This window comes from Homarus americanus, unplaced genomic scaffold, assembly GCF_018991925.1.
Source record: "Homarus americanus isolate GMGI-L3 unplaced genomic scaffold, GMGI_Hamer_2.0 scaffold45562, whole genome shotgun sequence".
NCBI classification, from domain to species: Eukaryota; Metazoa; Arthropoda; class Malacostraca; order Decapoda; family Nephropidae; genus Homarus; species Homarus americanus.
The window spans coordinates 2,372,780-2,384,961 of NW_024744839.1; the positions used below are offsets into that span (position 1 = coordinate 2,372,780).

Genomic DNA, 12,182 nt, shown 5'->3' on the forward strand with positions numbered 1-12,182 from the left:
CTTCCAAATGAGGATTGTTGATCATGAAAAAAATTGTGTAATAGTAAATCTAAATAAATGTAAATAAGAAAAAAGTACTATAAACAGAGAGACACGGTGTAACAGAAACTACTTTCACTTGGGAGTGAGTGGTTCAGTCACTCAGTGACGTCTTGCGCAGATCCTGTCTGGCCGCCTTCAAATTTTCTGGATGCAGTGCCAACTGTCGCCGCCAACAATCCGTTGATTAAAGAATTACTGATAATATGGTATACGAAATTAAATGTACCAAAGTTTATATCATTGGAACCCGTGATGAAAAGAACCATCAAACTAACCCTGAGCAACGCTCTTGTGCATTATGCAGAAGACCCGACAGCAGCACCCTTATCCACTACCTCCTAAGTTGTCCCCACACACACGTGACGCCTGCTGGACCACCACTCCACGACCCCCTGACGGAGACACGATGATCCTCCCCATATTGGCCAGATATTTTGTAAAAAACATTGATTATGTGTTAAAGGAATATCCTTCCTTCCTTAGGCTTTAGTAAGCCCCTTTATAATATTTATGCTGTATATACTTGTCACACTTGCCAGATGCTTCTGGTGTCATTGTACAGGGGTACCTAGTGACAGCACTAGGATCCCGCTTCCTCTATCAAGGAATAAACAATTGAAATTGAAAAAAAAAATTCAAACCTGCCATCTCCCTGGACCAGCCGAGTGATTGGCGGGAACACAACCACTACGTCAACAAACTCAACACTGCAACTTGTGCCATTCCTCAGGTGAGTTTCTGCCTGGTAATGTCTGAGAACAGCATTACCACCAGAAGGAGTTAATCGATTTTGTTAATTTTTACCATAACATTTTCTTATCATTATAACAAGGAAAAGAAAAACAACTACTGTTTTAATATAATGTACAACAATTACTGGCGCGAAGGCGAAACTTTTGGAACAATCATAATCGTAAAATAGTACAAGACTTAGCATGAAATAAGAAATAAAGAAGTTTGAATCAGTGCGCATGTAAGGAACCTGTCATCATCTCCAGTTATTTGATCTACTTTATGTATACTTAAAAATGTAAACGTTCTGTACAATGTATGTGACATTTCTCTCTTATTTCTACTATGTTGTTACTTCCAAGAGAGCTTAAAACCAACAATTTATACATAGTCTTGCCAAAATTGTGACGGGCATGTTGTGACCATGGTTGTGACAACTCAAGTGTTGGTTATATTTTTTCTTCGTAATTTCTGCCAGGCGGGAGTCAGCCAGTCACAACAAGAAATATTATTTAACATACGGGAAGTGGAATATATTTAATATTAATGACAATATGGTCACTCGTAACAAAACAATGGGTGGAGTACACTTAGTGGCGAACACTTACAGGTTTTCACTTATTCATGTCATTGTTCTTTTTTTTGTATTTCAGATCTGAGTAAAGTTTATTAGACTCTGGAGACGTAGGCGATGAGGGTGATGACGAAGGTGGCGACGAAGGTGAGAGCAGCGAGGCGGTCGACGGCGGCTGCGACGAGGATCCACTCATGGAGGTAAGAGGCGGGGAGAGCTTCCTCCAGCACCTCCCCGTCCTCCCCCCCTCCCCCGCTCAGACCAACCTGTGTCAACACAACCTCTAATTAGTTTACTGAAAGTAAAGCTAGTGAGATAAATTTCTGAGGTTCTTGAAGCACCCACACTACAGTACATGTATTTCATCTTGTGAACTATGTAGGTATACCTCCAGGGTTGAGAAAGTTCCTCTTCCGACCACAGCAAAGTTCAGAAAAAATTTACTCTTGGCATTGTAGAATGAATACTGTACATTAATTATTTAACGCGGCTGATGTCTTGCCAAATATCAACCCACAATTTGTAATTAATTTTGACTGCTATGTGTTCGAGAAATTGTATTCACCCTTGCTCTTATGGTCTCTTGTTGACATTATTGGATACAGTACATTGTATACTGAGCCTGCAGTATGCAAGGAGGCAGCTTGGCCGCCACTGCACTCGACTGCATTTACTTCCCAAATATAAACTTAGGTGTTCGTTGATAGATGGGTGGACTAAAAACGTTCCGGAATCGAACTAGTGACCCTTAGAACAGAAGGCGAATGCTACATATACTTGGCTACCGCACCCCATGTTATAACAGTACTACTCTAATATAACATAAATAACCTACTAACTTCTGTTAAATTTTGAATGCCACTCACAAGAAAGAGTTAAATGCGTATTTCAGGTATTCTCAGTACAGATTGACCATTGTGTTTCAGTGGTTTGTTAATTCAAGCAAAATAGCGAAAAGGAGTTTGGACTAAGAGTCAGACTTTAGATATCGAATGCAATGGTTATCCGGTAACAAGATAATGGTGATGGCCAATAATAATAATCATAGCGAAAGTAACGTTGAAACTCTGGTAGAAGGAGGAGGGGACTACAGTACCTTGTCGGTGTAACGTTGTAGGAAAAGGATGGTGCCGAGTGGTCCAGTGAGGATGGTCTTGAGGAGTGTCGGTGGTGGCGCGGTGGACGCAGGGTGGCGGCTGTCAGTCAAACGCAGTAGGCTGGCACTAACACACACACTCACCACCACCACCACTAGCGTCTGTCCGTAGAACTTGACTGTCCACAGTTATTTTGTTAAGTTTTTCATCACCAGCAACTTAGTGACTTAGTGCCCAAGTAAAGTTAATTAACAGTATTTCTGATACTTGAAACTCAGTTATATTTGTATTAAATTAGTAATAAAAGAAACAAAACAGATAACCTCATTGTGACATGAGATGAATTATATCGTTACTGTAACCAGTTACATTAATACATGTGCTGTACTGGACAATGAAGGTCATAAGCAAGTAACAAAGAACAAACCAATAAGCTGATACATTAAATAGTGAAATGATTCATTAAAAAAAATGCAGTAGTTACAGCGCGGTGGATGGAACCGTAAACCCGAGGTGTACTGTAGAGCTTCATACAGGAGTTACAGCCATTACTTATATTAAATTATGTAGAAACTAAAAAACACAATGATGCAAATCCTCACCAAGTTTGTTTGGCATCACGAAGCTGTAGTACTGTGGGTTTGTGGTTTACAAAGGGTCTAACACTGATACAAAGGTTTTATGAAAGTTCACAAACTATAAATTATGTAGACAAAGTATGGAGTAACTCTGTGCCAAAATGCAAGAAAGCTTCTTTTTTAATCCAGCCACAGATATCGACTGACTGTCGTTTTATTTGGTGTGAGAGATGGAGTGATGACCACTTCACCGTGATTATAAACAAGAGTAGTATACTGGGAAGGCGATGGAGGAGGAGAAGGCGAGTAAGAGAAAAGCAAGTCGTCCCGTGGTACTGTTATATAGTGTTAGAGGAGACTGCTTTATCGGGACTGAAGATTACCTATCTCTTTAGGACGTGTAAAACGAGTTTACGTAAACAATATTGTACCGTAAGAAAGAGTAGGGGCGAGGTAAGACGTACTAGGGAAGACTTACCAATAATAGGGAGGGAAGTGGCGGTGGGCGGGATGATGGTGGCCAGGTAGAGCAGCAACAGCAGGGTCAGGAGCAGACTCATGCACCCTAGCGTCAGTCTTCGCGGCTCCCGCAGGGGCAGCACGAACTGTACCAGCGTCAACACCGAGATCACTGCCGGATACCACCACACACCTTATTATTGTATACCTTCTGTACATGTTCCTACATACTGAGTACCGGAATACCTCTCATGATGCTCTTGACCAAGTTTGTGACCTACAGTAAACAAAACACCACATGTAGGTGGTGACAGTACCCACCACATGTAGGTGGTGACAGTACCCACCACAGGCAGGAAGGACGACGGTGCAGACGAAGGAAGGGGAGGTCCTGGCCAAGGTGATGACCATATGTAGCGTGATGTAAGGCTCTGGGCAGCAAGGGTAAGTTGTCACCTCCCGCCTGACACTGCTACTCATCACCCGCCAGGAGTTACGTTTGTCGGCATACCTCGCAGTTAATATCTGCGAAAATATCACATTTGTAATCCTTGCAAACACTCATGATTTTTATAATTCAGAAGTTCATTGGTGACGAACAAAGTCTCAAACTACACCAAAGCTATTCCTGCTAGACATGCTCAATCATCATGGGCAACTGTGTCAAATACTGTAAAGGTCAGAGGTCAAATGCAACTTTTTTTTTACCCCACAGCAACTCGAGCTGGAGATGTGTTGTCATGAGCCACGTTGTCTGAACAGTATGTCTTCCTCCTTCCATCTGTCTGTTGAATTCTTTGTTCTCATGTTTCCTCTTGAAGATAAACAGCTAAATAACCAAAAAATACTGTAATTGCAGAACATTGATGAGAGTTCCAGTTTAGGAGCAGTTTTCATGTTTCACAGCTTCTATTTTTATAACCTTGATAACAGCACTCTCATCAATGTTCTATAATTACAGTATTTTTTGGTTATTCGTGTGACCCATTAGAATATAATTCTTAAACTCCCGGAGGCCGATGAGTCATCCGTGGTTTGTTTGGAACATTTGTTCTCGCTCGTTTCTTCTTTTTACCTTTCTCTTATAATCGCAAACCATTTCTTCATTTCCCAGTGGATCACTGAATAGCTTGGCGTACATATACAGTACAGTACTTGGGTCAGTACACCCAGAGGACTGTAACTGATGCTGTTTGATCGCCAGTCCTTTATAGGTCGTGTCAACTTTGGTGTCCGCTGGATAACTCTACAAACTCAACGTAATCGTTTTAGTTTCAAAGTGTTTTATAGCAGTTTCCTGCTTGGGATTGTTTAATATAAATTAATAATTATAAATTGCAGAGTTATATTACCGGACAGTAAATTTCAGGTAGTTTATGACGATTATAGTTTGAACTTCGGCCTCAGAGGATTAATTACGATTTTAGTTTGGGGGTTATGATGAGGTTGTTGAGCGTGTCGACGGCGCCTCGCCCACACCAACAATTATTTAGTTTTGGTTTAGCCTTTTTCAGTAAAGTTTTTTTCTTTATTCTAATTTTGGTTCACGTTTATTATTATTGGTGTAGAGTTCAGCCACGACACAAACACGTATTTTTTACTACAATTCACTTATACTGTGCTAATTCAAAGTGACGTTTGACAAAACGATACCTGCCCTATATACCAACATACTTCTCCTTCAGTTCGGGTCTTGTAAGTGAAACGATCACACAGATTCACTTAATAAATATTGGTATCATCAAGTATTGTTTTTTTGACGTAAATATTAAGATTTTTTTTTTTTACATTCCTGACAAAGTTGACTACATGAACACTAAAACAACACACACACACAGTAATATTTGTGTTGTAGCTGCATAGTGAGTGATTAAAAAGCTGCAACACAAACAACACACACACACTCACCAATGAAGAATTATTAAGGAGCTGCATGTTGACCTGCCAACCGTTGTAGGTCCAGGAGCCAAGGTAGAGGGAACATATTTGAGTATCATAGGGCCAGTGCGTGTAGTCTAGGGGACATTCGGCTCTGAAGACGGCCGGGGGTATCCACAGCACAGTTCCATTAGAGTTCACTTGTAACTTGACGTTCTGGAAGTGGTCGATCATGGTGTGGTCCGCGCTGCAGCACACAACCAAGCATTTAATTAGTCCCTAACACTACCGTACTACCATGCATTTCATTTGAGTCTCTGTTATAGTTAGAAACCGAAATAAGTCAAAACCGAGTCAACTCGGTGAAAACTAGGCGCAATATCAGTTCTGTGTGGATTAGGTTAGGTTACATTAAGTTAAGTTAGGTTAAGTTGCATTACCTTAGGTGAGGTTAAGCTGGGTTAGGTAGATACTTAAATACATAAGAAATATTAAAAGACACACTGTGGGCTGGATGCACCGGACTGAGCAATTGTTTGGGTGGTGGTGTTAGTTTCCTCCACTGTCTTTACAGAGTGAATTGTTTACTTCTTATTAACAACATACGGTCACTGTAGTTCTGCCGCTAGTGAACCCTTTAAGACTTAAAGGGTTCACTGAGGGAGTGAGATGTGATGAGATAAACCTATTCCGTTCGCCCTAGGTGCTGAATTTGACTCTTTCGTGAAAAAAAAAACACTTCAAGATGCGACCACGCTATATCAGGGTTTGACAGCACATAGTGATTTCTTAGCCTAAGTTTTTATTTGAGTAGTAAGGAAATTGCTTTTAGTGATACCGCATATAATGAAGGTTTCCTGTAATGTGTAATGAAAATCTTCGTCTTATATTTGTGACTAGTATACCGCACTTGTTTACATTTGTGCATGTGTGTTAAAACTTGTGAGTATATGTATACATTATTGTGTATACATTTACATACAGTAATGCGTGTGTGTTTAAATGGAAGTATTTGTGAATATTTAGATACGTTAATGTTTGCGTATGAAAGTGAGTGTACATAATATGGCACCACACTCTACAAAAGCAATCAAATGATTGCAGTAAGATGGCTGAGCACTTCAACACATTTCTAAATCAAATTAACCCAATAACACCTACAGCACTGGATAACATTCCACCCATGCCGACCCTGTATATCTACATTATTATATGCCTCAAAAACCGGACGCCGTACAGACGCCATATCCAAATGCTGGAAAACTTCCACACTAGATGTCTTAAGCGTATCTTTGGAATATCCTGGGAAGATAGAGTGACTCATGAAGAACTATATCGTCGCTCAAACACGACCAGCATTGAAACCATGCTAGCCAAAAGACACTTGCACTGGCTTGGACATGTTATCAGGATGCCAGACCATCGGCTTCCAAGACAAATATTATATGGCAAGCTCTCACATGGAAACCGCTCGGCGAGAGGACAGAAAAAGAGATATAAGGACCACTGGAGCAACTAGCCTCTGATTGTTCCTTATGGCGCTCAACATGCCATAGAGTAGAGTTGCCATATCTGAACATTCAAAAAAGAGGACGCTCCCGAAAACATCCCCCCCCCCCTGGCCCGGCACACACAGGCTAATATACAACATACATGGTATAGAAATCTTTAAAAAAAAAAAAAATTACCTTTGCTTAAGGCTGAACATCTTCATTCCCTTAGCTGCAGTCTTCTTCCCCCACTGTGTGTGTGACTTGGTGTGCCCATGCATACTTTTCTGTAGATCGGATCTTTTTCAGTATTGGCTGATTGCTCTTTAGAAAGGTATAGAAGTCACTGCAAGATGTTTCTCGGAAGTTGTACTGTACAGTCAGAATGCCTTTCATTGTTTCAACACTCAATTTGTTCCTTTCCTTTGTCCATTGACTTTGCATCAGTGAAAAAACTCTTTCTACATTTGCATTGTGAGATGATATAGCAAAGAAGAATTGTGCAATTCTTGGCAATTCTGAGTGGCATTCAAAGTTCTTTGATTTTTCAAAGTATCTGGTCCACTCTATATGTGTTGGCAGATTACTAAATTCTTCATCACTCTTGTAATTTTCCACAAACTGCTTCATGTTACTAACTTGGTCAAAACACTTCATCAATTTCTACCCCCTTATCAATCAAATATTTGACAGCTAAGTTGACAACACCGTACAGGCGTACACGTGACTTATCAGCTGACGAAAACTGAACGAGATCTCTACGGTTCCACCTCCCCTCTCTCCCTCTCTCTGTCTCGTCATTACAGTTTCATGTTTTTTTTCCGTGGAGAAAATGATGGAAGCTGAAATTCCGGACTTTTGAATAATCTTAAAAATTACTTCCGGATGAAGATTTCGAGACCTAAATGGAGGACATGTCCGGGAAAATACGGACGTATGGCAACCCTACCATAGAGGAGCGGAAACACTGAGACCTCACTGAACCAAAAGAGAGCTACTAAACTAGCCCAACGAAATCAGAGGACTCAAGGCATAATTCCTCTCAATGAACAACATCCCCGTCACCTATACAACAAGATCTGCGCCTCAAGGATTGGACTCCATAGTCATCTACGGTGGCATCAGAGGAATAACACATAACTCATCAATCATCTCATCAGGAGCAACGTCGTCAACGACTTCGATGGAGTGCCATAAGTAAGTAAGCAACATAATATGAGGGAGGATGTACTGTACACAAGAAAGAAGAGGTTTGCCACATAGTAACTTACTTGTTGTACAGTTGGAGCTCTGGTTGCCAAACCATATGGTCTTGCAGGTGCAGCTTACTCAGCATGCCATAGTCCTTGTAGTCCCAGGTGAGCTTCGGGCTCTCCACATCTAACACAACCACACTACTATCTTCATATTACATCGAATTCACATCCTTGGCTCAAATGTAACGACAGATAAATCTACAAGACTGAAATCATTATGCTATGCCTCTTTAAATCCAGGCAATCCTCCATTTCTTGTCACTGCCCCAAGGTTCTCTCTCCTATTTATAAAACATTGGGTCTCTGGGGGATATAATAATCATGCAGATGTACTTCTGTGTACAATAATCCGTCAGTTCGTACTTTGGGTGTTCCAGTGATATTTATTATTCAGAAGTTTTAAAGATAAGGAACCCTATAAAGTTCGGTAGTCATCAGAATAAAAGTCAAGGTCACAGAGGGGTGATCAGGCCCAGTTAACATGGTCTCTGCTACATGTTTGTTTCTTACAACTACATTTCTTAATCTAATTGTATAATACAACAGTTTATTAACTAACCATTTGGACGTATAAGTTCATGTTTAATATTTGTTTGTCTTCCTCGATCCATATGCTCATAACCAGGAATCTGAAGTAAACAGTGGTCGTGCCGTTGACGGTGCGGTGAGGAGGAGTGTTTGTTATAGCCTTTTAGCAGGTCTTCACGCAGCTTGTCCTCTTTTCTCCAGGCTGGATTCTCTGTTCAGGACACACACACACTCACTTGTTACAGATATGATACAACTATTCCTGCCTTAAACTTTATTAACATACTGTACTTCATCTTCCTTTGCATTAGTGGTATAAATTTAATGTTAATGCAGGGTACCAAAAACATTATACACATTGCCTCACAGATTTTCATGGAGGTCGCGTGATGCTTGTTTTACACCTTGGGGGAGACCGACCTCGCACATCAGCAAGTGAGGCCAATATTTTTTCATGTAAAGCAAACTTTCAGGCGATTTTCACGAAAATCTGAGGCATTCTGTATACAGTACATTTTTCTGAGAAACCTTGTACAGGGTGGGGAGAAGAAAATTATGTTTTATACTTAATGATGGACTAAACATGCGGTAGTTAATCAATTTGCAGCTGCGTGTCACCCAACTGTTGTAAACATAAGAAAGTCTCACACCGAAAGCTACGCTAGCTACACTACCCACGTGTGCTGTGTATCTTTGGATTGATGCAATGGATTTTAAATTAGGTAACTTACGTACGCCAAGCGGCTGGGCCCCTAGGCCACATATCTTCAGATTGCCGGGCCAGCAACCTTTTCGGCATAGACATACTGTAAGTCACACAAATTGGGTACCTAGCTCTTGCTCCCCCGAAAAATCCTACACTCGCCACTTACCTGTACTCAAGTAGTACTTCACTCACCTTAATTATACAGTATCTTGGTCTCTACAAACATACATGTACAAATACGTGTTGCCACCGGACTCCGTAAAAATTACATTCGTCATAAACTGCCGCGTTAAGTTAGAAATTAAGGGAAACTCTCAATTGTACTGTTCAGAGTGGAACACCTAACGGAAATAACAGTTGCCATGAGTCACGGAAAAAGGGAAAAAAGGGAAGAAATCAGTCATTTCCATTAGTGATGACCGTGATTCACCTACCATAAAAAGACCGGATAATATAGTGCAGGAATACCAAGACCAGCACACAGTGGATTAAGAAGTAACAGAAAAAGATATGTTGTTGGTGTACCTGCAAGGACGCTGGTGGCTGCTGTCAGCGCTGCCATCACCACAAACTGCCACACCATCTTTCTCCCGCGTTCCTTCCATGATTGATTCTTTCGTAGACCAAGTCTCCTGTTGAGTACGCCGCTACCTCCCACCTCTGTACAGGTGACGTGTAATACTCGGTGTCCTAAGGCGTACACACACACTCTTAGCTTTACTTTGTTTTAATATTGAAGAAACTAGAAGTGCAACAGAGTGGCACGTGTTACGTGGTGAAGGCGACAGCTGGAGGGGTCACTGGACCTGGGAAGGCCGGAGGGTCACTGAGCGCCACGCTTCCACCAGTGCCATAGGTGGTGTAGGGGACTGTCAGTGAGCCACACCCCCGGGGAGGAGCGGTCGTGTTACAAGGTAATATGAGGATGCGCCCAGGTCTCGACACCCTGACAGTGTTTGTCCTCTTATTTCTAATAATGTGACCGCGCAGTGCCTAACACGTGTGTGTGAGCTGTGAGGGGTGGGACTGTGTGTGAGCTGTGAGGGTGGGGACTGTGTGAGGGGGGGACTGTGTGAGCTGTGAGGGGTGGGGGCTGTGTGAGCTGTGAGGGGTGGGGACTGTGTGTGAGCTGTGAGGGGTGGGGACTGTGTGTGAGCAGGAGGGGGGGGACGAGCTGTGAGGGGGTGGGGGGCTGTGTGTGAGCCGGGGGGGACTGTGTGAGCTGTGAGGGGTGGGGACTGTGTGAGCGAGAGGGGTGGGGATGGAGCTGTGAGGGGTGGGACTGTGTGTGAACCGTAGGGTGGGGACTGTGTGTGAGCTGTGAGGGGTGGGACTGTGTGTAGCGGGGGGGTGTGAGCGAGGTGGGGCTGTGAGGGAGGGGGGACTGTGTGTGAGCTGCAGGGGTGGGGACTGTGTGTGAGCAGTGAGGGGGACTGTGTGAGCTGTGAGGTGGGACTGTGTGAACGTGAGGGGGGACGTGTGAGCAGGGGTGGGAGTGTGAACTGTGAGGGGTGGGGACTGTGTGAGCAGTGAGGGGTGGGGACTGTGTGTGAGCTGTGAGGAGTGGGGACTGTGAATGTGAGGGGGGGACTGTGTGAGCAGGAGGGGTGGGGACTGTGTGTGAGCTGTGGGAGGGGTGGGGACTGTGTGAACTGTGAGGCGGGACTGTGTGGAGCGGGGAGGGGACTGTGGAACTGTGAGGGGGTGGGGACTGTGTGAGCGGAGGGGGACTGTGTGAGCTGTGAGGGGGTGGGGACTGTGTGTGAGAGCTGTGAGGTGGGGAGGACTGTGTGTGAGCTGTGGAGGGGTGGGACTGTGTGTGAGCTGTGAGGGAGTGGGAACTGTGTGTGAGCTGTGAGGGGTGGGGACTGTGTGAGCTGTGAGGGGGTGGGGACTGTGTGAGAGCTGTGAGGGGGTGGGGACTGGCTGTGAGGGGGTGGGTTGTGAGCTGTGAATCGGCTGCTTGTCCAATTAACCAGTCCGTTCACACATATTTATATTTGGGTTTAAGTAACGAAACCCAAACGGTAGTTCTTTGTTTTATTATAAAAGGTTGTATATATAATTCTTGAGTGTATATCAACCGTAAGTCTCCTGTCTAGAGTGAATGAGAAAGGGACGGCGTTTATGTATGATAAACGTTAGGTCACGTCCTACTGATATGAGTTGAGGTGAGCTACTGAAGCTTAGGGGCATCACAGTGCGTGCTTACAGAAATGCTGAGCTATGGGTCTCGCCCTCTTGGGTGAGTTGCCCGCTCACGTGTCCATCTCATGTCTTACTCATAGACAGTGGAAAGTTACAGGTTGGTGAATCTGAATATTATATCAGATGTATTGACCCATTTATATAATACGTTCTGTTAATGAGACAGGGCCTATACAGCTAGGGAGGGGTGGGACTGTGTGTGAGCTGTGAGGGAGGGGACTGTGTGTGAGCTGTGAGGGGTGGGGACTGTGTGTGAGCTGTGAGGGGTGGGGACTGTGTGAGCTGTGAGGGGGTGGGGACTGTGTGTGAGCTGTGAGGGGGTGGGGACTGTGTGAGAGCTGTGAGGGGTGGGGACTGGCTGTGTGAGGGGTGGGGACTATGTGTGAGCTGTGAGGGAGTGGGGGCTATGTGTGAGCTGTGAGGGGTGGGGGCTGTGTGTGAGGCTGTGGGGGGTGGGGACTGCGTGTGTGTGAGCTGTGAGGGTGGGGACTGTGTGAGAGCTGTGAAGGGGGTGGGGACTGTGTGTGAGCTGTGAGGGGGTGGGGACTGTGTGTGAGGCTGTGAAGGGGTGGGGACTGTGTGAGGAGCCCTGGGGGTGGGGACTGTGTGAGAGCTGTGAGAGGGGTGGGGACTG

The 12,182-nt window shown here is 44.0% G+C and overlaps 1 protein-coding gene across 1 annotated transcript; it reads right to left on the minus strand.

Annotated features, from left to right (window-relative positions):
• Positions 1–892: 892 nt before the first annotated feature.
• On the minus strand, positions 893–10,050 carry LOC121878081 (neuronal acetylcholine receptor subunit alpha-7-like). The gene is made up of 8 exons (XM_042384069.1): positions 9,866–10,050; positions 8,666–8,845; positions 8,122–8,230; positions 5,391–5,607; positions 3,830–4,007; positions 3,502–3,654; positions 2,445–2,623; positions 893–1,614 (listed from the first exon to the last, which is right to left on the minus strand). The coding sequence occupies exons 1-8, from the start codon at positions 9,921–9,923 to the stop codon at positions 1,444–1,446; spliced, it is 1,245 nt and encodes a 414-aa protein (XP_042240003.1). The 5' UTR covers positions 9,924–10,050; the 3' UTR covers positions 893–1,443.
• Between the last annotated feature and the right edge of the window lie 2,132 nt (positions 10,051–12,182).

Excerpts from the sequence above, each read along its gene's own strand:
- LOC121878081 (XM_042384069.1), bottom strand. The coding sequence starts at position 9,923 with ATGGTGTGGCAGTTTGTGGTGATGGCAGCGCTGACAGCAGCCACCAGC. Across the intron at positions 8,231-8,665 it reads TGAACTTATACGTCCAAATG|ATGTGGAGAGCCCGAAGCTC; the intron begins GTTAGTTAATAA and ends TGGTTGTGTTAG. Across the intron at positions 3,655-3,829 it reads CGTCGTCCTTCCTGCCTGTG|TGATCTCGGTGTTGACGCTG; the intron begins GTGGGTACTGTC and ends GGTATCCGGCAG.